At 41.0% G+C, this 27421-nt stretch overlaps 1 protein-coding gene across 1 annotated transcript; it reads left to right on the top strand.

Moving 5' to 3' along the window:
• Positions 1-794: 794 nt before the first annotated feature.
• RTF1 (RTF1 homolog, Paf1/RNA polymerase II complex component) lies at positions 795-26674 on the top strand (the record flags this gene model as incomplete). Its single annotated transcript, XM_079537819.1, has 18 exons — positions 795-983; positions 3388-3498; positions 10951-11098; positions 12816-13020; positions 15533-15647; positions 17176-17287; positions 18121-18256; positions 18698-18875; positions 19835-19917; positions 20904-20991; positions 21077-21184; positions 21743-21820; positions 23004-23125; positions 23505-23562; positions 24127-24204; positions 25306-25401; positions 25689-25800; positions 26568-26674. The coding sequence occupies 18 exons, from the start codon at positions 795-797 to the stop codon at positions 26672-26674; spliced, it is 2124 nt and encodes a 707-aa protein (XP_079393945.1).
• Between the last annotated feature and the right edge of the window lie 747 nt (positions 26675-27421).

Consider the following 27421-nt stretch of genomic DNA (forward strand, 5'->3'; position numbering starts at 1 on the left):
CACCTTCAATGAAAAAGAGAAAAGAAAAATTAAAGCCTTACAAGCATTGGGTGCATTTTTTTTTTATAGAAAGGATATTAATTAGAAATCCAAGCCATTAGGAAAGAAGGAATAACAATGAATGCCCAGTATTACACTTTCTCAGCCCCCTAGTTTGTTTCAGTATTTCTCCCAGTACGTTCTCACCCCACGAAATACCAAAACACCGAAGAGTCAAACAGTAGAAAAAAAGCTATTCCTGTTAATCCCTTTCACCCCACATACGTTTAGGCATTGCCGAGCAACAAGCAGCAAGAACGACCTGAGGAGCAGCGCTTCTCAAAGAAGGACGCTCATCAACGCCGCGCTTCTCTCCGGATCAGGCTGCAGGACGGGCCGCGCCGTAACAACAGCGATTTCACTCACGGGCCCGCTCCCGCCGCTCCGCTCCGCTCACCTCAGCCGCCCACCGTTACTGCGGCTCCTCGGCGCTTCCGGGCCCGGAAAGGAACGCGCTCCGCGCCGCGCGGGTTCCGGTGACAGCGGCCGACCGCCCGCCCCGACCCACGGCGCGGAAGAACCGAGAAGCCCTCCCCGTGTCTTTGTGCTGAACGAGGAGCGGAGCGGGGCACACGGCCGCTCGCAGGGGACGGGGAGGAGCGGCACGCTGACTGCACGGAGAAGAAGCCGGGGGAGCGACCTCAGCGCGGAGCCCCGACCCCCGAAGCTAGGAAGGCGCGGAGACCGCCGAGGCAGCCCTCTCTCCTCGCGGGCGGCGGCGGCCCCGCCCTCCTTCCCGCCCCGGCGCGGTGCGCATGCGCGGTGCCCTTTGTGTCCCGGTCGGGCGGGCGGCGCGGGGCAGGCCGGGCCGCTCGGAGCGCCGCGCCGCCGCCGGCGGAGAGGGACGCGGGGAAGCCGCCTCCGCCATGGTGAAGAAGCGGAAAGGCCGCGTCCTCATCGATTCTGACACCGAGGATAGCGGCAGCGAGGAGAACCTGGACCAGGTGCGCGGGGAGGCCCGGCCCGGGCCCTCCGGCCCGCGCGGGGCTGGGAGCCGCCATCCCTCTCTCTCTCCTCCCTCCCTCCTCCCTTCGGCCCGGCAGGGATGCGGCCCCCGCGGGGGCTGCGCGGAGAGACTTCTCGGCGCCGCTTCGGCCCGGCCGTGCCGGCGGCTGTGGGCCCGCGGGGACGCGCGTGGGTTCGGCCCTCGGGCTCCTGAGGCGCGGGCGGGGGGCCCGGCGGCAGGCAGCGCCCGGAGGGCTGAGGGCGCGGGAAGCCGCGCTGTACCGCCCGCCCCGCCGGGAGCGGCGTGCCCGGCCGTACCGCCGGTCCCGGGGGCTTGCGAACTGGTGCTCCCTCCCGGGCCCTGCCGGCCCGGCTCCGCCGGTGGAAACCACTCGGACCGCGTGCCCTGCCGGTGGCGGCCCGGGGCTGGGGGTGCGGCGTGGGGCATCGCGCCGTGGGAATCGCGGGGCCCCGGGAGGGGATGCGCTCCTCTCTGGACGGGCCTTCTCGGGGCGGCACGTGCTGACAGGTGGTAAATAAAGGTGTAGGCCAAGTGCGGTGTGTCTTCTGTGGTCACCCTTCTTCTGTGAAGAAGTTAGGTTGGTTTCACGTGCTGGAGCCCATGCGTCTGTTCAAGTTGTGTGCCGGACCTTGAGTTTTTAACAGAGAAGCTGTTGCTGTGTTGCAAATAAATAAATAACACCAGCCTGAAATGCTCAGAAATGCTTTTGCAGGCTGGAGCTGCAATTTCTACGCCCCTTTAGACAAACATTCCATAGTAGAGCCTGTCTTGATAGTACTGCTGCCCTCTAAAGCTGTCAGCTTCTCACCCTGCTGTATTAATTCCGTGGTTGCTTCAGAACCTGAAAACAGGAGGAGTTGGTCTAACCCTAGCATAGATAAGGCAAGCAGAGCGATGGTGGAGCAACAACTGCACAGTTCTGCTACTTGCTAGGAGCGTGCATCTACAGCTCTACTTCAGTGCTGGTTGGTGGTGATACCAAAGCTGTCTGCCTTTGCTTTGTCCCCTGGGGAGCTGTGCGCAGCAGGGACATGCACATGCAAGGGTGGAAACTGTGCAGCGGGGCTGTTCCTGAGGTGAGATTTCAAGGATGAGTGTATGCTGAGTGAGGCCCCTGTTGGCTTGACAGCTTTTGGTAGGGAGCTGGGCTGACTGAATCGAAGGAGTAGGAGTCTTTCTCATGTGCTGACACAGAAAATGGAGAGTAAGGCTAGAAAGAAAGAGGCAAACTGCTTGGAGTAAAGGCAGCAGTGAATGTTAACTCCGGGGTATCATGATGGAAGGTAATCTGTGCTGGAGTAAGTACTACTTAGCAACAGTTGTTAGAGGTGATGTCTAGAAAATGATTGTAGAAAACACCAGGTGCTTCCTAAAGAAAGCTGCTTATTGTATAAATATGTTGTGTTAGTGTAGCATGTTGTCTTCAGAAAATGATTTGTGAAGTGTCATTGCCAACTTTGTTGGTAAAAGCATAGGCTGTCAGTTTCAGCAATGTTTACGTTCTCATTTGTGGTCCTAAACTCTAATCTGTTTGCTGTGGAGATAATCTTCCAGTTGTGAAATTCATTCAAGCCCATCCAGTATTGTCTTCCCAAGCCTGCAGAAGTTGGTGTGGCTTTATTTTTACTCACCACTAAGATTCATCAGCCCCAGAGCAATGTTTTAATAGTAAATTATTTGTCATGGACTACAAAGGCAGTACTGCAGCTTCAGAAATAATTGTTTTGAATTACTGCTTCTGTCACCTGAACAGTCTGTTAGAGTTTACTCACAGTAAACTGTGAGTTTATTCGTGAGCCGTTACTTCTTTGTGATTACCTGTGTGGCTTTTGGGGTTGCTTCACAAGTTTGAGCTTGGTGCCTGCTGTGTGTGTGTCTGCTGCTTTTAGTGCATTCCCTGGCACCTAGGGACAGTGAAACAGAGTTGAACAGTCTCACTAAAAGCATCAGCTGTGATATATCTCCTTTATAACATGTATGGTTGCAAATGTCTTGAAAAATAAAAGGGAAGCAAGATGAACTGCTCCAGCACTGATTGCACTTCTCTCTAGTGGCATTTGGCTTTCAGGCAATGTAATTAGCGTTTTCTAAATTTTACCCGATTTAAATATCACTGACCAAAAGTTAATGTATTTGATCTTGTTTATATCAAAAAAGTGATGGTGATGATACTTAAGGCTTTCAAAATCCTTTTGTAACATTCAGCTGTATTAAAACTCTCAGTATATGCATATTTATGAAATGTGAGGGGACTTTGATTCCCAGTTAGTGGAGATCATCCTGTTCCACTCAAATATCACAAGGAAGGTGTGCGTGCACTGACCTGGATAGGTAAAACTAATTATGGCTTTCTAAAATCAGTGTGTGTTTTTTCTCACTAGGAGCTCTTGTCATTGGCCAAACGGAAACGAAGTGACTCTGAGGAAAAGGAGCCACCAGCGAGCAAACCTACAGCATCTTCGGACTCTGAGACATCGGACAGCGATGATGAGGTGAGTTTGTCATGTTAGCAGTGAACTTCTGATTTGTCTGACTCTACCTCTGTGATGAAGGTATTTGTCACGTGGTGTATTTAGCTTGCTTATACTGTAGAGTGGGACAGGCCATCAGTGGAACTGGTAGAGAACCATTTAGCTCAGAGGATGTGTACTCAGAAAGCCTTATCTTTGTTGTGAGTAATGAGCTTAGAGTAACTGTACACAAAATAATGTGAATGTGGTAAAGTTGACTGCCTGTTTAATCCCATGTTTGTGTGGTATGAATGTTTCTGACATATCTCCTTACATCTAGTGTTTTTTGCTGTGTAATGTTTGTGGCTGATGTGATAATGAAGTAGCTGAAGCTGGACTCTGAATTCAAGGGAGCGAGGTGTTCAGCTTTGGGAGAATTTCCTCAGAGAGGAGGAGGGCTAAAGCACGTAGGACTGTTTCACAGCAGAACTGTCCTATTTTGCTGCTTTGATTCTCTAGTAACTCTACAGTGAAATACTTCAACCATTTGAGTGTGCAGCAGGGGCTGGTTTTGTTGGTCTTTCTGAAGAAAGAAGGCAGGCAAGAGTTTAGAATTACTTTGGTTTAGGGTTTTGACAAACTCTTGTATAGCATTGCTATAGACAGGTCTGCTACATGTCTTTTTTTATCTGGTGCTACATTCTAGAGCTGAGGAAAAGTCTGTGCTTTATTATGCAAGTGAAAATTGAAATTGATTTATTAAAACAGAGGGTCTGACAAATGGGTCACTTAGTTATTTAAATAAGAACGTTTTCTTGAAGGGTTTGCAAGCTTTCTGTACTATGGCAGGTCTCTTATTACATCTGTTCTTAACAATGAAGGAAGGAACTGTTCTGCTTTCCCCCCCTCAATACTATGGGAAGGATTATTCACTGTGACAGCTTGCAGGAAACATCAGTGATGAACCATTAACTGTTTAGCATTTGGGATTCTGGAAGTTATTCCAGTACATGTTAAGAGTGCACACACTCTAATATATTTAGTGCTGTAGATTCTTGCTGGACTTTTTTAATAAGTATGATTGGGACTCTGTTTCAAGCATTTATTTTAAAAAAAACAAAAACAAAACAAAACACAAAACCAACACAGCAAATTGGTTGCTATTATTGTTACTGTCAAATAAGGACTGAGAAAACTGTGAATGGACTAGATGTTAGCCATCTTACTGAGCTACCACTCAACCTGTTGCTTTGAGTGTTCTGAACTCACAGCAAACAGCAGTGTTTATCCCACGCTGCTGGGCAATCAGTTCATCTGAAAATGTAAGCAGGTTTGGAGAGCACCTTGATTATAGTCTTCTCCCCCATGTTTATCTGTGAAAACTGATAGAATAAATACTATTATTCAATTTTTTTTAGTGTAACTACATGTAAGCTCTACCTTTCCTTTACATGTGGTGTACAGCAATGCATTCCTAGCAGTGCTAGGAAAACAAATGTTTCCGAAGTCAAGTCTGTCTTTTTTCATACGCACGGACCTTACAGATGCAGTAGTAACTCTCTTGTGCCTCGTGCAACTGGAACTTCCAAATCTATGTAACATTTCTTCCCCAATACTGTTCTTCTGACTTCCAAGTAGCAGGAGGAAAAGGTTTAGAGAAGAGATAATTAGGACATGCTTCTATTCCTGTGCCTGAAATATGCGTTCTGAACTGCTTCTTGTCGCAGGGTGAGACAGGCCAGGTTACGACAGCTCTGCTTTAGCCAGTCACTGTGTTGTGTGCATCCCTGGACTTCACTGCTTAATGTTCCTGCTTGAACAACCTTGGTCTTGCTTAGTGCTCTTATGGTTGCTCTGGGGTTTGCTTAGGCTTGGGGGTTAGGAGGAGGGTCTATAAGCTGAAACCATTTTGCTTGACTTCCTGGAAGATGAGGACTTTGAGGCAGCAGCATGGAAATTGTTGCTGTGGGTGAATGTGCTTAAGCTTACATCCTTTGTGGTTCCTGGCTAGCCCTAAATGTTCCAGGATAGTTGGCATATTGCATATATACAGGAAAGGTGCCTCAATCTCTGCTTTGGAGACTTAATGCCACATTCTACTTTTCCATAGGGATGAAAATTTGGGGAACTTAGGTCAGAGAAAGATGATATGTTTTTTGCAATTAAGAGCTTGTACAAATCATACAATGTGTATAGTGGTGCCCAAGTGATTTTATGAGATCTTTACACCTATGTATTGCTTGTTTTTATAGTGAGAGTGCACTTCTGTGAAAACTCAGCCATGTTGGATGTTCATTGTGTGCAAATACTGAGTTCTATAATTTCTTAAGGACCTGTTGTCTTAATCAGATTACCCAGCCAAGAGCCTGAGCGTGAGCTATAACTGATGAAGTAGGAGAGATGCACTGAATCGTATTCTGGTGGGTCTGCCAAATATATATGCTGAGTAGGCTGAACTGCTGTTTAGACTGCAGATGAACAGCAATGCCCACAAAGCTTTGTGCTAGCAAGTACCTCCACCTTCTCAAAGAGATACAGTAAGCTGGACACAGGTGTAAGGGTGGTTTCTGTATCTGTGGAGCAACATGTGGCCGTGACCATTCACAAGCTCACCATCCCAGAGTGTTATCAACCTGTTGCATGTTTGCTTCTAGTCAGTTGCTTTTGAGGCTACTGCAGTAGAAGTACATGTTGGCCTCGTTGCGGATTGAAGATGTTGTGTAGAAGCTGTTGTGGTAAGTTCACTCTAGGTTTTTGCTCTTCCTTTTATCCTGGCGTTGTCGCTCATGGATAATTCTCTCTGCTATGCTTGGATGACTTCTGGAACTGCTTCACTAACATCAGTTTAGTTTAGATAAAAAGCAGCAATGCTCCTGAAGGGTGTGATAGCAATGCTTGTATAAGATGGCATCCTTTTACACTCATTCTAATGTATTGAAGGGTTTGCTTGTGCCTTTTAACAGCTGTAGAGTGATAGTAGAAGATACTTCAAGGCATGGAAAGTTAGGTCATGAATATTTGTTACCAGACTGGAATTCACTGAGGATTTGTTCTTTGGCCTTTATAGGCAGATTTGGTAGGAGGAGGCAACTCTTCAGCCATGCTAAGGGCTGTGGAACAGAGGAAAAAGTAAAGCAGAGTTCATGCAGACAGTAAGTCAATTCTGGGTTTATGCTGCTGTTACTAGGAAAGGACTTGAAAGTTTAAATCTCCTTACTGTGTTTAAAGTTCAAGAGCTTTGGTAAACCACAGATAAGCAGAAAACTGCATGTGTTCCTTCTGTTTTGGGATATCTTGTGGGTTTGTAGAGATTACTGTGTTAAATGTCTTCCCTGTGTGCTTTTGTTTCATAATGCTGCTTGACTATGCCTGTTAGACTGAACATGTTCTCTGCTCCTGTGGGGCCTTTGCCATACTTCTTCAAACTTAAAGAATTTTAAACAGTGGGTTTTCATTTGCCTCTACATAGCTGTACGCTTTCTAATTTGAGTTTCTGTGGAGACAATTTCCTTCAGCTGTTAACGCAGAATGGTAGAGCTGTCCTTAAGGAAGATAAAGGTGGCTGTTGTTAGCATGGAAGCGCACACCGCAGATGTGCAAATGTCAACTGGAGCTGTGCAGGCTACTTGTCTGGAGGCCAACATGCACAAAGAAGTGTTGTGAACCAGGTGGGAACAAAGCAGATACAAAATTTAGTTGGCGAGTAACTTTGAATTGCAGGCTAGCATGGGAATAACCTACAGGGACGCAGATCTCAGAGCATGAGAGTCTTGCATGAGAGTTGTGGAGTACAGTGCTTCCTAAGAACATCTGATATCTGCCATCTCCATGTTGTCTCTCTGCAGGTCTCAGTGTTTTTCAGTACAGTGACTTCTAAAAATAACTCCAGAGCAAGTGTTAATTTGCAGCTTACACTGAAATTAAACTTACTAAATGTATTCTTTTTTTCTTAGTTCCTTTTTTTGTGAGCTGGTCTGAGTGAGATTCAGACAATAGGGGAGGACAGGTGAATTTTGGCCTTCATTCAGCTAGTTCCTGAAAAAAGCCTCTTCCATGACTTTAGAAAGTCTTGCCTCCTTCTCCCCTTTCCGTTTTGGTGTTTATACTTCAAGTCTCCTCTTGGCCTGAAATGACCCCTTAAGTTTTCTAATTGCTAGACAGTAGTCACTGTGTAGGTGTTTGAGGCTCTCTGAATGATGGGTGCAGACCCTGAAAGACAGGAGAAGTAACAAGGGCTTTTTGTTCATTGTTTAGTTGTCAGGGTGGTGGTAGAGATCATTGTCATCTTGAAAAACCCTGAAGACTATAAATCCTGCCATATGTTAATGTCCATGCTGCCTGCAGTTTGTCTTCAGTCTGAAACCACAGTTTGTGTTGTGTGGAGGACTGCCTTTTTTGTCAGTGGCGTTAATGGAGGTGAACTGTTGGCACTGGCCCAGCTTACAGAGTGTCATACAGCCGTGCCTGTGAGCCTGCCTGCCACACTGGTAAAAATCTGCACCAGTGGAGCTGAGCCACTGTTGCCACTGCTGAAGCACACCGCTGACCGCCCCGCTGTGCTCACATCCATACTGTCATACTTCCAAGGTCTGCCTCTGATGGTGTGGGCCAGCATCAGAAAACAGGCAGCAGTACTTTTGAAGCAGTCCTGCTACTTGAGCACTGAAGATGTTGCGTTGCCATGGCATGTAAGTTCATCCGGGCTAGAAAAAGAACGCGTTGGTCCGTGTCTGCTTTGAAGCTGTGACTTGTAATTTGCCTTTTGTTTGTGTATTAAAAAAAAACCCACTTGTTCAGAAGGGGAGGATATGGCAAGGATGGGCTGGTAAACTTAGTTTTACAACTCTGCCTGATCTGATGTAAAAAGCAGGAAGAATAGTTAATTGCAAAGAGGAAAACTGAATGGCTAGTATGTTTGGGCACTGTGTGAATAGGCTGATGGCTATTTGAGTAGCACTGGTAAGAATTCTACTTCATTCTGCACAGTCACGGCTCACTTTTCCTTTTTTCTCCTCTTGAGGTCTTCATCTCCCCGTTCGAAATATGGTCCAGGTTTCCTGGACTATATATTATTTTCTTCAATCATTTTGTTTGGTTGCTTTTTTAGAAGTTGACTTCTAAATCTGGCTGACTTTAAGGATACTTTGTGTTGGCAGTCCATTCTGGATATTGTATCTTCACTTGGGCTTCTTGGGGAAATATGTAAGTGATCAGCTCTGTGAACCTTTGAAGCAGGAGGGAAAATTGAAATATTTTCTGTCTGCTTCCTGTGAGTGAACCATAAAGTTCTATTGTTCAATATTACTAAAAAAATGAGCAGAAAGCAATGTTACAGCACACTTTGGCATGGGTTTATTAACTTGCTACATCTGGAACTGTGGAGCGTTCCAGATGGTGGCCAAGGAGGCAGGGGCTGCTCGGAGTAGGCTTTGTAGCTGTGGATATTGCATGGGAAGTGTTGACTGGAGCTGCCTGCTTTGAGCGAGGGAAAGGGAAACTGGAGGAGCTGCAATGAAGGACAGATTTTTGGAAGCTATGGTTCTGTGTCTGAGATGGAGGGAAGGGAAGCAAAGCAAACAAATTCTGGTGACTGTATCTGGATGTATGCTTTTACTTAATGCTAGCTGTGAACATGTGTTTCCCTTTCTGATCTCTGCAGATGTGCTAGAATAGGAGGAAGGGGCTGGAGACTTCAGTTTGGGCTGTGAGTTGCCAAGCCTTTCATGACTTTCCAGTAGTGCTTTTTTATTTCTTTTTCTTGGGCTTGGATGACCAGGATAATTAGTGGCAATATACTGGTAAAGTTAGGCAGCAGCACTGTGACACTGAACAAGTAGAGCTTCGATATGGGAACCGGTAAAGTTGTAAACACAAGCTCAGGCTGATACAAAATTAGATGCTTTCTGTGCAGCTTCTCACCTGTCCTGTGATGCAAAACAGATTGAGGCATGGATTGCAATCCAAGGCTCACCACTAGGTAGCTGTTCTTACCCCTCAGAAAAGAGAATTTCTGCCTGACCTTTGTCAGATAAATTTGAATGCGTCGCTGACACTTAAAAGTGATGTTGAAGTAAACACTAATGTGGAAGGTACAAGGATGGTTGTGACTTCAATCAAAAGGTGGGAAATTGTAAGGATACTGGTAGATGACGTAGTAGCCTCTGACTACTTGGTTGAAGTCCATTTGGAGATGTTTGGTATACTCTAAAAGACGTGGAAGTGGCGGTCAGATTTGATGAAGAAGCCTGAAATGTGTGTGCACTGAAGATTAAATGTAAATACATATAAATGTAAATACATATACTTATGAATACATATAGTGTAGTTGAAAAAAATTTATAATCTTCCATATAAGATCTCTGTTAAGCATTGTTTTGCATGCTTTTGTCATTGCTTGCTTCCTTTTTGAGGGGGAATAGATGGCATGCTTGAGCTGTTGATGTGCATGAGTGGTGAGGGCAGCATACAGCTATGAAGAAGATAACGTTCTAAATATATATGTTTAGAAACAAACCATTTTATTTCTGAAGAGAGAATCTGGAGAAATTCTAGGAGATGCAGCATGTTGCAGAACACTGTAAAGCCTTAAAATCTTCTTGTCAATCACACACACCATCCTTGTCAATTCTGTTCCTTTCTGGCTTTACCCACATGGTTGGGACCAGGGAAAAAAAGTAGTAAGAAGTCACGCTAAGGTAAATACTGTCTCTTCTCCTGAGAGTCTAGTGCTTGAAGTTGATGCTTATGTATATGTGGTGGCATAGACCCCAAACTTAGAAACTGCAGCCTAAAGTGAAGATATGGTGCTAAGACAAAGTTAAAATTAAGCCTAGGCATTTTTTTTTCTTTTGTGATTCTGATGTGGTTCCGACTTGTGCACTATATGTAAGGTGCAGAAGGTGGCACTACTGTCTAAGAATGAGTGTGCTGTTGGTTTGTTGGCATAAAAATACACAGGTACTGCAAACTCTTGGCAAAACTGAGCTATCCATAAGCCTCAGGTAATGAGCGTTCCTTTGTGAAATCTAAAATTTGTTCTTGAACAAACTAGTTTCAGAGATGCTTCTGTTGCTTCTTCTGTTTAATAGTAGTAAGCTGATGATAACCTTTACAAATACATCTGGACACCTGTTACTTAAATCGTTTTCTTAGCTATCTATCTTCAGTAATTTTTCCCCAGTGTACATGAGACTGAACTCTGAAGTGTTTGTCCTATTTTAAAGGAGTGTTTTCTCAACTGTTCGATTGAAATGATAACTTTTTGCCTTTAATAAATAAAAGAAAAAAGCTACCATAAAATGCTTTCATTTACTGAGTTACCTACTGATTTTTTGTTTTTCCCTCTTCCCGCCCGCCCTTTGTATGATTGATTTGCTGCTGTCAGATACTGGACTTTTTCCCAATCATTTTCCCTCCAGTGTTTTGAGGTGGGATGGAGAATTGAGGAGCAGTGTTCCTGCATTATGATCCCTTCCTTGTTTTTTTTCCTTACAGTGGACCGTTGGAGGTTCTAAAAACAAAAAAAAGGGAAAGGCGGGTAAGGCAGAGAAGAAAGGAGCCATGAAGAAACAGATGAACAAAGCTGCCTCTTCAGGCAGCTCAGATAAAGACAGCTCAGCTGAGAGCTCAGCACCTGAAGAGGGTAAGATAATACCTGTCCATCTCCATACAGCATGTACTTACAGAAGAATGCCAAGTGAAGTTGCATCTTTGGGTATACTGTAAAGTAAAGCTAAATGGTGATGTTAAAGACTACTTGAGAGAGCTTTTTTCTATGTTACTGGCAGACCGAATGGCTTCAACTTGCCATAGTTCCAGGCAATTTGTATTTATAATGTATTTTTACTGTAATTCAACATAGCGTGGCTGTAGGCATTCCACTGGAAATGCACCACTCAATATTGCTTCAGTTGGAGAATGTATGATGTAATTATTTGATTTTCTTCTGGGAAAGCACCCTTCTTCCTTCCATCTGTAGTTTGGGTAGCATTTACTTTTATTCCAGTTGGTGTATTTTGCCTTCACAGAATTATTGTGACAACAAAAAAGAAAGAATATAACATTAAATAATTAAGGAGGAACTTTTTTACTGTGAGAGTGATGGAGCACTGGAATAGGCTGCCCAGAGAGGTTGCACAGTCTCCTTTTTTGGAGATATTCAAGATCTGTCTGGGCACCTACCTGTGGAACTGCTGTAGGGAGCCTGCTTTATCAGAGGGTTGGATTCAATGATCTCTAGAGGTTCCTTCCAACCCTTACAATTCCATGATTCTGTAATGCAAGCAGAAGCTTATCTTATGTGTTTGCCCTGAATCAGATGTTTTGCACATTTACACTTAAATTAGTCACAATTTTAATTCTTCAGCTTTGTCAGATGTTTTGGTTTTTGTTTTTTTTTTTAACATTACTACTGAATGTTTCTACACTGGGCAGAATTCTTGTGTTCTTTCCTGTTTTTATCATGTCTGTGAAGGTTTGCAGGTGATTTGTTACAACTTCAGTTAATACTAAAAGTCAAAGTTAAGAAAGCATTTGAAGAAACTTACAGATTTAGGTACGTTAAGCATTGTGGAGACAGTCCAAAGCATGAAGTGACTGAACCTGTACCTATAAGCACATACAAACCAAGGCTTGTAAGTAAGGTTGTGAAGCTGGAAATTTCCAGGAATACTGAGGGTTGGCTGACACTGGAATAAAGAATTCTAGTATCTGTTTGCTTTTGGATTTTGGTGTAATGTGATTGATTAGATCAGATAGTCTCAGCATTGGATCAAGTTCAAAGATAGTGTTACCCAGTATTGTTGGGGATTCAGCTGTTCCCTAAGCCCAGGTGTAATTGGGGGTACTTATTACTGTAATGCAGCTTGCTTTGCAACTTTGACAGTTACAAGGGTAGTGTGCTTTAATTCCATCTTGTGATGTAGCAGTGCCTACAGTTGCAGTCTTCGAATGACCATTTTTGGTTACTTCACTTGCTGTAATAAGGAATATTGATAGTGGCTCATAGTGGCATTTGAGGTGTGAACACACACAGGTGTTATGGATGTCCAGGAAACTTCCAAGTGATGTAAGCGTGTAGGCATAGAAATCTAACCGTAAGACCCAAACACTGATTGAAAGGGCTCCTAAGATTTTCTTGTTCTGCAAAGAATTTTACCTGTGACGCATCTTGTTCCTACGCAGTACTACTTGTTTCCTCATTTTTTGCAGTATGTGCATCTTCCTATATTAAAATATTTAGTGGGTTTTGGTTTTATTACATGCAGACTTTTCATATATATGCCCTCTGCTAACACGCTACATTGAAGTGGTTGGGCTTTGCCCCAGCTGAATTTTACTGCCTTGTGATTTTGTTTTAGGAGAAGTGTCTGACTCGGAAAGCAACAGCTCCTCATCTAGCTCAGATTCAGATTCTTCATCTGAAGATGAGGAATTCCATGATGGCTATGGAGAAGACCTTATGGGAGATGAAGAAGACCGGGCTCGACTGGAACAAATGACAGAAAAGGAGAGAGAACAGGAGCTGTTTAATCGGATAGAGAAGAGAGAAGTGCTAAAGAGAAGGTAAATTTAGACTGTTGATATTTGATAGCATGTTTGTACAGGCTGTTGTATAAACAGCACTGAGTTAAATCCTCTGCAATGCACCGTTCAGTTAGACTGTTGAAATTAAATCCTACACATAAACAGTGATGTATAACATATCCTACATATTTCATATTGTGTGAACTGTTTATTTTCTCATTTATATGAGTAAACGTTATGGAACTTTAAGTTGCTGTTTCTGTGACTTGCAGGTAACTTACGTTGTTTGTTTAAAACACTGAATAATAATAATTTAAAAAAAATGAGAAGAGGGAATAAAGCAGAAAAATGGGGTAAACAGCTGGACAGTCCAGCAGATTGCAAGTAATTAAGTCTAACTCTTGCATAGTGTCAAACTGAAAAGCAGAGAACCCTTCTGTGTGTTCCCATGAAATTGTTATTCCCTCTGTTATTTTTGGTAGATACCATTGTATAGGAAACTGAGATCAAAGTGTTCCAGTGCTTTAGGATTAATATTCTCCAGCTTGATCTTTCTTTACAGATATTTTTTCTGTATTCTTAATTTGGACTTTTCTGTGTGGAGGCTGCGTCGACTGTGCTCTCATGTCTGAGGTCTAGGCATTTAGCACTCTAAAGCAGGTTAAGTTTCATGACAGATTTTTGTGTGAATTGTCCTTAAAGCTTGTTTAAAGCATACAGCAGAAATTCTGCGTGTTCTTGAAAAAGGTTGGTTTCTGCAAGTTTCACAGCTGCTGAATGTGTGCGGTTATCCCTGTGTGCTGCTTTAAGCAGTAGATGACAGCCATTAGGATTACTTCTTCATACGTCTTTCCTGTACTGACTGTCATATGCTGCTACTTTAGAAAATGAGGAAGAACAAAGTTCCGTAGAGCTTCGTCAGTTTTTTCAAAAAGCAATAGTGAAGCACAGAGCAGAACTACAGGTTGCCTCTGTGGGTATAAAGCTTGTTGGGGGTTTAGTAGAAGGGAGGGGCGTTGAGATATAGATGAGTGGTTTTGGACATGTCATTTTCCAGGGTTCATTTGTGGATTTCTGCCTTAGCTGTTCTGGTGTTATTCGTTGCTGTAATGCTTTACTGTCAGACAGCTTCTTTGTAGGTTGTTCACTTGTTTTCTCCACCTACGTAACAAAAGATTTGGTATATGTGGGGCACGTTTTCTTCATTTTCTTCCCTCTTCAGTGACTCTTCTATTGTTTGCCAAGAAATTCCTCTAGAGGACGGACACTATTGTGTGCATCAAATCAATACAATCAGCTATCTAGTTATCCTAGAGCACTGACTGAATGTGCTTCTTAATACTACTTGCTGTGTCTTTTCTTGTCTGCTGCCCTCCTCAAACAGATCAAAATGGGGGAAAGGTTAGGCTTAGATCAGGTAGAAGGCCACCATTTTTCTGGATTTCATTCATAGTTTGTTTTTTTTTTTTTTTAACTGAATATTTTTCTTTTTAAGTAAACACATGAAAATACTTGATACAAACTAGCAAAAGAATTTAAGCTCGAGTTTCTGATACAATCTTAAACAAGTTTGTCCTGTTCGGTGGAAGGGGTTGGCAGGTAGAGCTAAGAGGTGGTTGTGGGAGGGATAGTTACTTAACTTCTTGTGGTAAGTTGAATTGTTCAGAATGTTGTCTTTATGTATCTTTTGCTAAATCTTTGGAGATGACAGCAAACCGGGCATGTGATACAATGCCTGTGTCCAGTGTGTTACGCTTTGTATTAAAGGTGAAATGTGCCATATGGATAATGCATTTTAAATTTCAGTTGCTGTAAGCTTTTGCTTATTAATCCACATGCACACTTTGCTAAAGCAGTGACCAGTGTATGCTGCAGTGAAATCTGCCACAGGATGGTTCCAGCAGAATTGACTTTTCTGAGTACAGTGGCTAAAAATGAGATTTCAGGATAACATGTTTAGGGAAGGTCAAAATAGAAGCGGTAAATCACAAAAAAATGCCTGCGTCTGATGGAATGTGCTGTAGCAGGTGACTTGCTGTGACTTCTATTTCTTACAGACGTGAGTTCAGGTAGACGGGTTGAGTTTCAGCAGGAAGAAGTTAGCATGGTGGTGGCTTAAAAGAACCAAGTTTTTTTGCTGTTAAGGTTCAAATTATGCGTAAAAGCCAATTTATTTTTATAGCTGAAGGCAACACGCAATGGTCGCTATTCTGGCAAAGATTAAGCTGACATAAGGGTAGGTTTCTTGGGAGAAACTATTAGTATGTGGTCTCCCCATCCCTTTAGGCTAGCTCTCATCTTCTGTAAGCCTGAACTTTATTGTGCTCAGCTTCTCCTTGTCTTATTTTTCTTGGGGAAGAGAGGATGGGAGGGGAGCAAGACCCACCAGTGTTGTGGGGCAGAGTTAAGGGGTTAACTATCTTAGGCCAAGCAGTGCAAACGTTTCTTGAAGTTTACTGACCTTTTAATCTGAGATAGCAATGTAATGGTACTTGGCTCACTTGAGAAGGGAGAATTCTTTCATGCGCTCTTTCTTTCAAATATCTAATAGATTTGAAATCAAGAAAAAACTGAAAACGGCAAAAAAGAAAGAAAAGAAAGAGAAAAAGAAAAAGCAAGAGGAAGAGCAGGAGAAGAAAAAACTCACACAGATCCAAGAATCCCAGGTAGGAAATGAAATGTATCTTAGTAACTGATTCTATTTTCCTTGGCAACAGGAGATGGGATGCTGTTTCTCCCTGCCCCTGACATTTTTCCCTTAAAAATGTCAAACAGCACAGTAAGCAGGTCAGGATTTGGTTCATTTCAATGCTCAAGCTATCTTTAGCCTTTCAAGTTCATTTAAAAAGAGACTGACATCTTTGGCCTGCTGAGGGGTGCTCTGATAACTCCTTTCAATGAAAAACGCAAAATAAAGAACGAGTTGTGGCTACACAGAGAGTTCCTGTGGCAAGGCTTGTCATTCAGTCTGGAATTCTTATATGCTGCCTTCTTACAAATTAAAGTTTGAGAGAGCCAGAAACTGCTCAGCTTTTTACATTGTGTGAAGGAATAGCTTGAATTCTAGGAGAAACACAAGTTGGTTTTTTTTGTTTTTTTTGTTTTTCTTATCTCCAGGAGAAAGAGGGCAATGCCATTTCTTGTGTGTGTGAGTGAAGCCTGTGTAACTGAATTATAGTTTCAAATGGCTGAATTGTTAGGTTGAGAGCCTGCCTTTAATTTAGAAGTCTGGGCAGTTAGCTTCCCAGAATGTGATGAAATTAATCTTGCTTAACGCCATCTGTGAACTCTTTGTTTGTTTACTCTTGTAGTTTCTTGCCTTCTCTGTGCAGAAGGATGTATTCAGAGGGGGCAATTCAGCCTACATTCTTTTTCTAGTGAAATAGATGTTTACCACCTACATTAAGTTGGGTGAGATGAATTTTTCCCTCAGGCCCACGTGAAGTTGGTTGAGTCTCATTCCCCACGCCCCTCTCAGTTCCACATATGTACTTGCATATGAATGTACTTACACATATTGTCCATATATAATATGTATGTAGATCCATATGTAGAGTGTGCTAGTGCATACATACATACATGTACATAAAAGTGTAGCCTTCCAGAAACGCCTGACTTACTTTCAATGACCACTTGTTACATAAACTGCATTCTAATTCTAGTTAGAACCTTAGTAAGAATTAGAAGACTTCCAGCATTTTGGATTTGTATTCCTATTGCAGACTTTAGACTTCATATCTGATTTTAGTAATTTATCAGCTCTCCTTGCTGCTGAAGGAAAACGAGTGTTTTGGCCTGAGAAGTAGTCTTTGAGATTAATATTTATCCCTTTTTTTTCTTCATGACTTGTTAGTTACAGAATTTTAGTTCAGTTTTATTTCTCTAGTCTTTTATTATCTTCTTAATGTGGAGCTTGAGATTGATGGCAGAAATGTTGAAGAATAAATGTGTTAATCGTTCTTGATACAAAGTACAAAAATCCCTTATTTTTGTATATTTACCCTTCCCTAGACTATGAAAGGACAAACTTTAAAAAAACCAACCAAACAAAAAAAAAACCACACCACCTGATTATTTTAAAATTGAATTTGTTAATGTTTTCCATTTGAAGAGTTTTTGGTTTGCAAACCATTGTTTTCATTTTAGTTCATGAATTGCTCCCCAGTGCTAAGGGATTTCTGTGCATATTTTTAGGTCACGTCACATAACAAAGAGCGACGATCAAAGCGGGATGAGAAATTAGACAAGAAATCTCAGGCAATGGAGGAACTAAAAGCAGAAAGAGAGAAAAGGAAGAACAGAACAGGTATGAAGGCTTTGTTGTTCTGTGCTTTTTTTGCTTTCTGCGAGTGCTTCTGCCTGTTTCTAATTAACGCAGCAGTCCTACACTTTGGATGGATGATCTGTCTGCATCTTCCTTGGTCTTTTGACCAGTATAATGACCTAGAAAATTATTTGATACTTCTTAACTCTTTATATTTCCATTCCCCCATAAGGAATGATCTGAAAACACAGCAAACTTCCCTGATATTTTACTGAACACCACTTACTAAGTAATGTCTAATTCATGTATTTGAGTCCGTTACTTCATCTCTGAGTCGTCTAAACCATGTTTATTGTACTTGTGCTATCTTGTCTGCATTTGCTAGTTTCTTCACTGGCAAGTCATCTTGTCCTTCTTGTCACGGACTTTTAATGCATTACTTTTTTGTTTTTCTGGTGGGTTTTAATTGTGGCTCCAAACTCCAACACGTGAGATTTTTATTTTCCATGCAAAATAAGAATAAATTGTCTGACTGTGATAGTTTTAACTGTATATCCAGTTATTATGCTTATCTGCTATGGCTATATGCGGTCAAGTAGGGAAGCTGAAGATAACTACAATGGAGATCTAAGTTGGCAATTAAATTACTTTGACTTCTCAGTTTGAATATATACAATGGAGTGTTTAGTTTGATAGTAGATTTAAGCATGTGGTACTTGTATCTAATATAAAGATAACAGCTTTCCAGTTATGCTGGTTTTTTTTTAGTGTTCTTTTTTTTTTTTAACAATGAGATTTCAGCACAAAAAAAAAATAAGCTTGATTGGAAAAAAAACAAAACAAAACACGGCTTGCTTTTTTTCTCTCTCCTCCAGCTGAATTGCTTGCAAAAAAACAGCCATTAAAGACTAGTGAAGTATACTCTGATGATGAAGAGGAGGAAGAGGATGATAAGTCTAGTGAGAAAAGTGATCGCTCATCCAGATCCTCATCCTCGGATGAAGAAGAAGAGTAAGTAGTAAACATAGGACTACGATTATTGTGTGATGAAAAGCACAGGTACTCACGTTAGGTAGATCTGTTCTGTTTTAGAGAATTATGGGGGGACAGATGAGTGTGTCTAGGTGTTATCCTAATCCCAATTTACACAGTTTAGATTTTAGTCCTATAGTTCAGCTGCTGCAGAACCTTTGCATATTAGCCAGGGAGAAAGATGTGCTGGCTTGGTGCACAAGTCTTTCTGCTTTGTGGTAGCAAAGATAATGGGTAACATTAGTCAGTTGCATTACACCTTTCTCATGAATGTTAAATTTACATATCTACGGTCAACTAGTATATTAATCTTCTTTTCTTTTTACTAGTAATTTAAACATTTGGAACTTCTACTGCACCTTGCTCTGATAATTATATCTCTTATTTTGTTCACTTTCCTTCTCATCTTTCCCACTTCAGGAAAGAGGAAATTCCTCCTAAATCTCAGCCAGTGTCTTTGCCTGAAGAACTGAACCGAGTACGGTTATCGCGGCACAAGCTGGAACGCTGGTGTCATATGCCTTTCTTTGCCAAGACAGTCACTGGTTGCTTTGTCCGTATTGGCATTGGAAATCATAACAGCAAACCTGTTTATCGGGTGAGTTTAGTTCCAAGGGTTTTAGCTCTTTTTGTAGTGCTGTAATACAGTATTTGCAGCTTAGTACTTCTGAGGAATCTATGATTAGGGTGATTAATGTAAAAAGGTATTTTCTAGCCAGAAAATGTAGTTGCTGCCAAAGAAATGGAGAAAAATACTTTTAAGGTAAATACCTGTGTGTTCAGGTAGGTGAAGATGTGGAAACAGTTATTGGCCTTTAAATCAAGCTGGCTGATGACATGATACATACAGATGTGTGGATGTATGAATGTATACAGTGTATGTGTGTGGTGTGTGTGTGTATTACATGAGGGAAGGAGCACTAATGAAGCCTGTTCTTGCTTTGGTTCTTGCTGTCTTGTCTCTTCACTTGTGTAAGAAACCTGAGTTCAGGGTACTCTGACAGAGTAAGGATGAGTAACAGTTGCTCCTTCTTCTGGAAATGTTCCCCAGTTACTGCATGATCTCAGTTCTCACATTTCAACAGCAATGTGCTTTAGAAGAGAAGATGATTTCGAACACGTATTTCTATCATTGCTGTAACTACAACCATAGGGTGTAATAATACTGTCTAAAATTGCATTAAAATGGTCCCAGAGGAGGCTGTGTTTAGTATGTGGATAGCTATGGTGTCATTTGGGAAATTCAATTAACCCTAGTTTAATTTAATGTAAGGGAAAATAGGAAAGTGTGCATCATTTGGCTTGAAGGTAGACTAAGAAGACAACAGCAACCAAAAAATCCTTCTTGCCGATTTGAAGGTGATGCATGGTGCAATGAATTCAGTACCTGATAATGGCTGCTGAAGAGTCCTGCTTGCTTTGGTCTGGTTAGAATTGTTAATGAGACTAAGGTTTTTGATATCTAGTGAAAAGACTTAAACGTGCCCAGGTATGTTAGAGGAACACACACACGAACACATGCATTTGCATTCATTCTTTTGTTTCTTTTGTGTACAGGTTGCTGAAATAACTGGTGTGGTAGAGACTGCAAAGGTTTACCAACTCGGTGGTACCCGGACAAACAAAGGACTGCAGTTGCGGTGAGATATAAAAATAACCCTCATCAGTTCCTGGATCAAAGTTGTTTTTATATCATGTAATGTTTCCTGTGGAGGGATGATGAGAGCTTTTCTGTATATTTTTTTTCCACAATTGCTTTAGTCAAGTGTTGAGATAATCAAGTGTATTAAAGGCGTGAGTGATGAGGTCTGGTTATGTGTTACAACATAAACAGTAATTTGGAGGGAAGAAGTTGAATATAGTTTTAGATTTCTCGCTTGTCTTTACAGCCCTTCAAGGATCAGGTGAAGGTTAGCAGTTACATTATAAAACATCCTGGTGAGATAGGTCAAGAAGAAATTCATCATTTGGAAGAAATGGGAAAGTATGTGGAGAATAGATGTGGGTGAAAATATGCAGTAACAGCAGAAAAAAATAGGTCTTATCTGCATCCACTGTGATATACACTAGCTGCTTATGCTACTTCAGGAGAGAACTCTGTGTTTTGATTGAAACGTACATGATGGCAACTAATTTTAGGAGTGGTTAGTAGCAGGTCTCCACAGAATGTAATCTTTAAGGCTTACTGGCTCTTGACTAACCAGCGAATGAGAAATTAAACTGCAGCTGGCTTCTGCGTTTGGTACAGTTCAGTACTACTTACAGATTACTTCTATCGGTCCAAATGTGAAAAAACTTTGTTTCCCAAGATCATGCCATGGGTCACCAAATAGGGGATTTGAAGTTTAGGTGTGAGATAAGTCTGTTTCCCTTTTCTACTAAGGATACTACTGTTCCCTACAGACATGTCATCAAGTATTCCTTTGCACTATTTGTTGGTACTAGTAGCTGACTGAAGCTCCTGAGCTGTGGCTGATCTTACTGAAGTTAGGAATAAATAGTATGTGAGCCAAAAGAGTAGCTTTAAGTGTCTGTTCTGGGGCTTTATGAGTCAGTTTCTTACCAACTAGTGTAAGATTACAGCTCTGTACCTTCACAAAGGGGTGTTACATTTTTCTTCTTGCAGGCATGGCAGTGATCAGCGTGTGTTTCGTTTGGAGTTTGTCTCAAATCAGGAATTCACTGAAAGTGAGTTTATGAAGTGGAAGGAAGCGGTAAGTTTGCCAGTCTTTAATTTCTTCTCAGCAGCCCTCTACAGCTGGTATTCTAAGTGAAAAATGAACTCTCTGTTTCATTTAGATGTTTTCTGCTGGGATGCAGTTACCCACATTAGATGAGATAAACAAGAAGGAAGTGTCCATCAAAGAAGCTCTCAACTACAAGTTTAACGATCAGGATATTGAGGAGGTAAACAGCATGTTATTGTGAGGCTATGGCAGTACTTAAAAGCGGAGTAGCAGATTAGCCTTTAGAAGCAGAATGATCATGGTATCACCTTCCTAAAAAGAAAATGAGATTTTATAACTGGATAGAGTATCTTGGTGATCCAGCTGTTTGGTTCACGTTTCTGCTTTACTTCATCTTTGTTCTTTGTTACCTCCTCTTCAACTTGTGTTGCAGGGCTTTGAACTCCTAATCAAAGTATGGCAACATATCTCTCAAATTATAAAAAGCTCACAGCGTGGTGATAGATGCATTTATTACAGTTCCTACAGCCTACTATTTGCTTCATACTGACCAAATGTGATTAGCATGAGACTTTTGTAGGTCGTTAAGTGAGGGGAATGGAACTGTAACTCATTACCAAGTCACAAAATAAAAAATGCAGCAGAGAAAGAGCATGAGTAAAATATTGTGGCAGTAAGTAAATTTCTTAGATGATTCTGATCTGTTGCTTCTAGAGTACAAGTATTAAAGTAGACATTGCATACCTGCATTTCTTTGCTGTTTCTTCTGGTTTTACAGATTGTGAAAGAGAAGGAAAGGTTCAGAAAAGCCCCTCCAAATTATGCTATGAAGAAAACTCAGCTGTTAAAGGAGAAGGTGAGAGATGAGACGATGCCTGCAAGCTTAGTACAGTCTTTGATTTTGAAGAACTGGAGCTCCTCTGGATTTTGGCAGTAATCAGCTGAAAGCTCAACTTTAAGTATACAGCTAAGAGGTGGATCTCAAGATTCATTACTGAGTTCAGAATACTTAAGTAATCCAGCTTAAGCTGTTGCATTCTTTCACTGAAGGCAATTGCCAACAATTCTACCTGTCTCTCTTTGTGTCCTTTGAAGTTCTCAAGCTGTTCAGCTTTAGAAACTAGTTTTCCTTTTATTTTTTGTAAGCTACTCCTTAGTAACACTTGACAGTTGTTTTCAAAACTAGTGTTAAATTGCCTTTTGCTTGAGGGTAACAGTTTTTACTTTGATAATGGCCAGTGGTTTGTGTTGAAAAGAATACATTGCTGAAAGATTTACTTGCTACTAAATTGCTTTACATGTACACTTCCTGAAATGCATAGATTTAACAGTGCTGAGAAGCCAAAGCTCAGAAGACAAGTAAACAAACTGTCTTAAGTATCTCAGAAGACAGATAGAAAACGTTGTTTTGTTTGGTACAGCCCTTTCTCAGGACATTTGCGTTTCATACAAAACCTAAGAGTTCATATTAATCATAAGTTCTACGTTCTTTTGCTAAACTGCAGTGTTTGATCGTCACTTTTTACTAAGTGTGAATACATAAATTGTTAGTTTTATGGTGCAGGGGGGTGCAATTCCTTTTTGTTATCACCAGATGGCATAATAAGCTGTTTTTCTTCATTCTGCTCTCCAGCTTGCTAAAATAAGTGGCAACTCACAATTGCAGAAATAGTGTCTTTTCTTGAGCTGACAAATAGCAATGATAAAACTTACTCAAATGTGTAGCTTAAATCATGCAACTTGAATCAACTAGCTGACTGGTCCTATTGGTGCTGAGTCTGGCATTCCTAAGTAATCTTTAGTTCACAGAATTTTTCAGAATGAGAAATCCAGTTTTGTTTTAAGCTGCAAAGGGGAGTTCAGCTCTCTGCTGTGTTCTCATTATATGTGGTTAGGACATTTGGAATTGAATAGGGTTTGCTGGCTCATTATTGGGTCTATCCCTCATTTCTTTGACCAGTTCTGTGGTTTTAAAAAAAAAAAAAAAAAAAAAAAAAAAAAAAAAAGGTAGTGCTTAATAAGTTATTGTTTTGTTGAAGGCCATGGCGGAGGACTTGGGGGACCAAGATAAGGCCAAACAGATTCAAGATCAGCTTAATGAACTTGAGGAGAGAGCAGAGGCCCTGGATCGTCAACGAACAAAAAACATTTCTGCCATCAGGTAGGAAACTGATATTGGGCACTTTCTGTATTTTGGTTGATGCTATTTTAGGAAGAGTGGTGAAATCAATTAAATCAGCAGTGTTTTAACTGTAAGGCTTTGTTTCTTCGTTGTGTGGATTGCATAGTGATGGCTCTGCTAATATTTGCCTGCTGATATTCGCTTCCACTTCCTTGTATGTGTCATTCAGTTAAAAATGTCAAAAGCAGAAACTCTTTATGTAACCCTGGTAGCAGTTGCATTCCAATAAGAGTAATCTGTGGTCAGATGAAGATGCAAGAATGCTGACAGGCTTTTTATTGTGTAAGAGTTGATAAATGACAGTCATTTTCTTTTTCTTTATCCCTCCCTTCTTTTTTTTTTTTCCCTTTTTCTGCAGTTACATCAACCAACGAAATAGAGAGTGGAATATTGTTGAGTCTGAGAAGGCTCTTGTGGTAAATAATGCCAAATTAATACTTCTGTGTATATAGAGATGAAATGATGCAGAGCAAGATAATTGCATGATGAAGTTGCTCTTTTTTTTAATGATTTTATAAAACTTTTAAATAGGCAAGTGATATGATTTTATTATTTTTTTTAAAGTGTATTGCTTTGCTTTTGACCAATTCAGTCACGAGATTCCTGACTGTAGTAGTAATGTAATACATTTTATAAGGCAAAGATATCAGAAAGGAGACTTTGAAGAAGAAAATAGTATTGAATTCTCTGTGGTGACACTTTTAAGAAAAGCTAAGCTTCTTAACAAATGCTAAAGCCTCAGTTACCCTAAGGGTTGTTGTGCGGGTGTTTTCTGTTGTATTCAGTAAGGGCAGTTTTGACTTGTAAAATATTGGGCGGTGGGTGTTTAAAAAAATCTTTCTTGTCTGTAATACTGTTTTTTCTATGACCTTGATATTGTGTGTACCTGGTGTGTGTGTGCGTGCATGGTTGGGGTGCTGTGGGAAGATTTACAAGGATGTAAGCAGCTAACTGCAAAATGGTGTGCCTTTTTTGTTCAGGCTGAAAGTCACAGCATGAAAAACCAGCAAATGGACCCCTTTACTAGGCGGCAGTGCAAGCCCACAATAGTGTCTAATGTGAGTATAATGTTGAAGTTCATCTGGGGCAATTTGCAGAGCAGCAGAAAACAATACAATGGAGAGAGTAGGAAGGAAAATGTTGCTTGTACTTGTGCCTAACTGTGCCATCTGCTATTAAAATACCGGGTGCCAGGATGAGATGTAATTGAGATTCTAACCTTATTCTCCCCCAAAAGGGGAAAAAAGTGCCCCCTCCCCCAACATAGAGGATGTAAATTATGTGGGCACATGGAAAAGCAACTGTGTATTTCTTTAGTGAATTCTAACACATAGAAATACTTACTGTGTATTTAGTTAGCTTTAGGAAGGCAGTTTACTTTAGGTGCTGGTTTTGCTTCTAATTAGTTGAGATCATCTTTAAAGATTTGTGAAAGGGGGCCCCAGACTACTTGGGCCTGTGATGTAAAGCAGTTTAACACAGAATTCCATTGCGACAGTGGCAAAAACTGCTACTGCCATCTATAGATACATAAGTGATGGATAATGAAGCTGGAGGATCACCTCTTACCTGTAAGCGATAAAACTTTGAAGCCTATTCTGGAATGCCACCAGTACCATTTTTTAAATTACTTTTTTTTTTCTCTCCTTTCAGGTAAAGTTGGCACTGTCAGTCTCCACAGATTAGCAAAGCAGAAAAGGGATTTTATTGTGGAAATTGAGCTAAATGATTATTTATTAAATGATTATTTATTGAAAGGTAGAATCATAATTGAGTAAAATTGTTATACTAGACAACCATTATCATGTAAAGAAAATAGTCTTGTAACAGTTTCTTCTCTAGTGCAGTATTTTAGCCAGAACTGAAAGATAAAAGCAAGTACATCTGAGGGTATTGTTAAGTCTAGTCACAGGAGCAAATCACAACAAAAAGTGTCGTCTTAAAGAAGGACTTTCTGACAGATAACTTTTAGTTTAATGCATTACATAGCTATCAGAATGAGTTTAATTGTCTTTGAAATCCTGAAGATCAGACTAACTGATCCCCATTCTCTGTTGGTTTTGTATGAATGAGCGTGAGCATTGTCTTTAAAAAAAAAAAAAAAAAAAAAAAAAAAAATGGCTACCAATTTAAATGCAGTGTTTTATTTTCCCCTGCAGTCCCGAGATCCTGCTGTCCAGGCTGCTATCCTTGCCCAGCTAAATGCAAAATATGGATCTGGTGTATTACCAGATGCTCCAAAGGACATGAGTAAGGCAAGTTTCCCATTTTGCTTCTGTTATGTTTCCTCCCACTGTCACCATTTTGCTCTAGAAGCTTATGACTAAAACTAAATAGGCATTTTTCAGTTCTAGAAATAAATATCGTGTGAAGCATTATTGTAGAAAAAGAACAGCTATTTCTGCCGTGGAGAAATAAAGTTAACTTTGTTTAGCAATAACAGCTGAACTAAATGTGTTTGTGATTAAGTGAAGGGAAAAAGTATTCTTATCTCCGACCTTTGTACGGATGTGGGTTGGATATTTACATATTCTTCTTTCAGGGTCAAGGGAAGGATAAAGATGTGAACTCTAAATCAGCCAGTGACCTCTCAGAAGATCTTTTCAAAGTCCATGACTTCGATGTAAAGATTGATCTTCAGGTTCCCAGTTCTGGTAAGTGTTTCAGTTGAGTCTGGGGCAATGATTGCTGTTTGGTACGATTGTAGAGGGATATGATAGAAGAGCTCACTTCTTCCAGAACAGTTCTTTCAGAGTCAGTCATGGGCTTTTGAAAATGAGAGCAAGGACTCTGTGTTTGTCTTCTTGTGAAGTGTCTCACATTGAGGAAGTGTGAACATGTGCTAGTGATATTTGCTGAGGAAGAGGTGTACTGTGTTGCACTAAAAGTATGTATGTCCTTGTATCCTTGTTCCATCTACAAAGAAAAGGAGGTAATATGAGAGTTTTCTGATTCATTCTTCTAATCTACAGTGTTTGTGTCTCACATAGTTCTTGAGGAACAAATGTGAATGTTGTATTTAATAAATCATGATATCTACCTTTATACTTGCTCTATGAATTTGTGGAGTCACTTTTTGAAGCCTGATAAGCCCGTACTGTCCTGTTCCATAACCTGCATATCCACTATGTGGAAAAAGTATTGACTTATGAACCTGCTGTTCTATAAAATTGCTGTTTGCTGTCTTTGGTATTGCAGATGACATTAAAGCCAAATTGCATGTGCTTTATCTTTGAAGATAAGCAGTAAGATGGCTGTATTCTTAATTTTTAACCTGATGTATTCCAGAAAAGCCAAATACGCTTTGGTGGTGGTTTTTGTTAACAAAAACAAGAAGTAAAATTCTGTTGTTTTTTTTTTTTTGGTTTTTTTTTTTTTTTCTCTTGTATTTTGGTCCTCACTCTTCCCTTGTCCCCAACAGAATCAAAGGCACTGGCTATCACCTCCAAGGCTCCACCAGCAAAAGATGGTGCTCCTCGGAGATCATTGAATTTGGAGGACTACAAAAAGAGGCGGGGGCTTATTTGAGCATGCCCGCTCTGCTGCTTCTGATCCTGCATGCTCCATGATGATGTCCTACCTTTTCTTCTTCCCCTTTCAGTTCTCCCTTCTGGGTTGGAGCAGCAATGGAGCTGGGAAGAGACTCTTTAAAACTGCCAGTCATCTGTAACATAAACCATTCAACTATTTACTGTATAGACCTCCCTTCTTGCCCTTTCTTCCTGCCCCCCTCACAAATGTGGATCTGTGCTATTTGGGGTCTTCCCATTTCTTTTAGTTTGAGTTCTGTTTTTATTTTGTTGATGCAGCTCGTTGGTCCACTCTGTGTTCAGTATTAGCCTGAGGTGTGGATTTCCGTAGGGATCTCTTTTGGTGGTTGCAGAATCAGCACTTGGTGATCTCCCCTTACATACCACCACAGGCACGGTGAATAAACATTGGCGCAAGACCTTTGTGGCTGGAAGGTCACCTGCACTTTCTTCTTCCTCCTCCTCCTTCATTCTAGCTTTGGAGAAGGGAATCTTCAAAAACTGGCTTAGGTTCAAAGTGTAAATTTTTTTGGGAGGGTTGTGTGACTTTTTTTCAGGTGTTTTTTTATCATTTTTAAGCTGCAGTACTATTTGTATCAGTCTGTCACAGTTCTTTACGGCTGTTTTGAATTTCTACCAGCTGTACTTGAGCATCTGAAATTGCAAGAAAGAAACTCATTAAATGTGATTCTTCTTACTAAAACGGCTTGGCTGATATAGCTGTTTAACTTCATGTTCTCTTCTT

Source organism: Tetrao urogallus (assembly GCF_951394365.1).
Source record: "Tetrao urogallus genome assembly, chromosome: 6".
Taxonomy (NCBI): Eukaryota; Metazoa; Chordata; class Aves; order Galliformes; family Phasianidae; genus Tetrao; species Tetrao urogallus.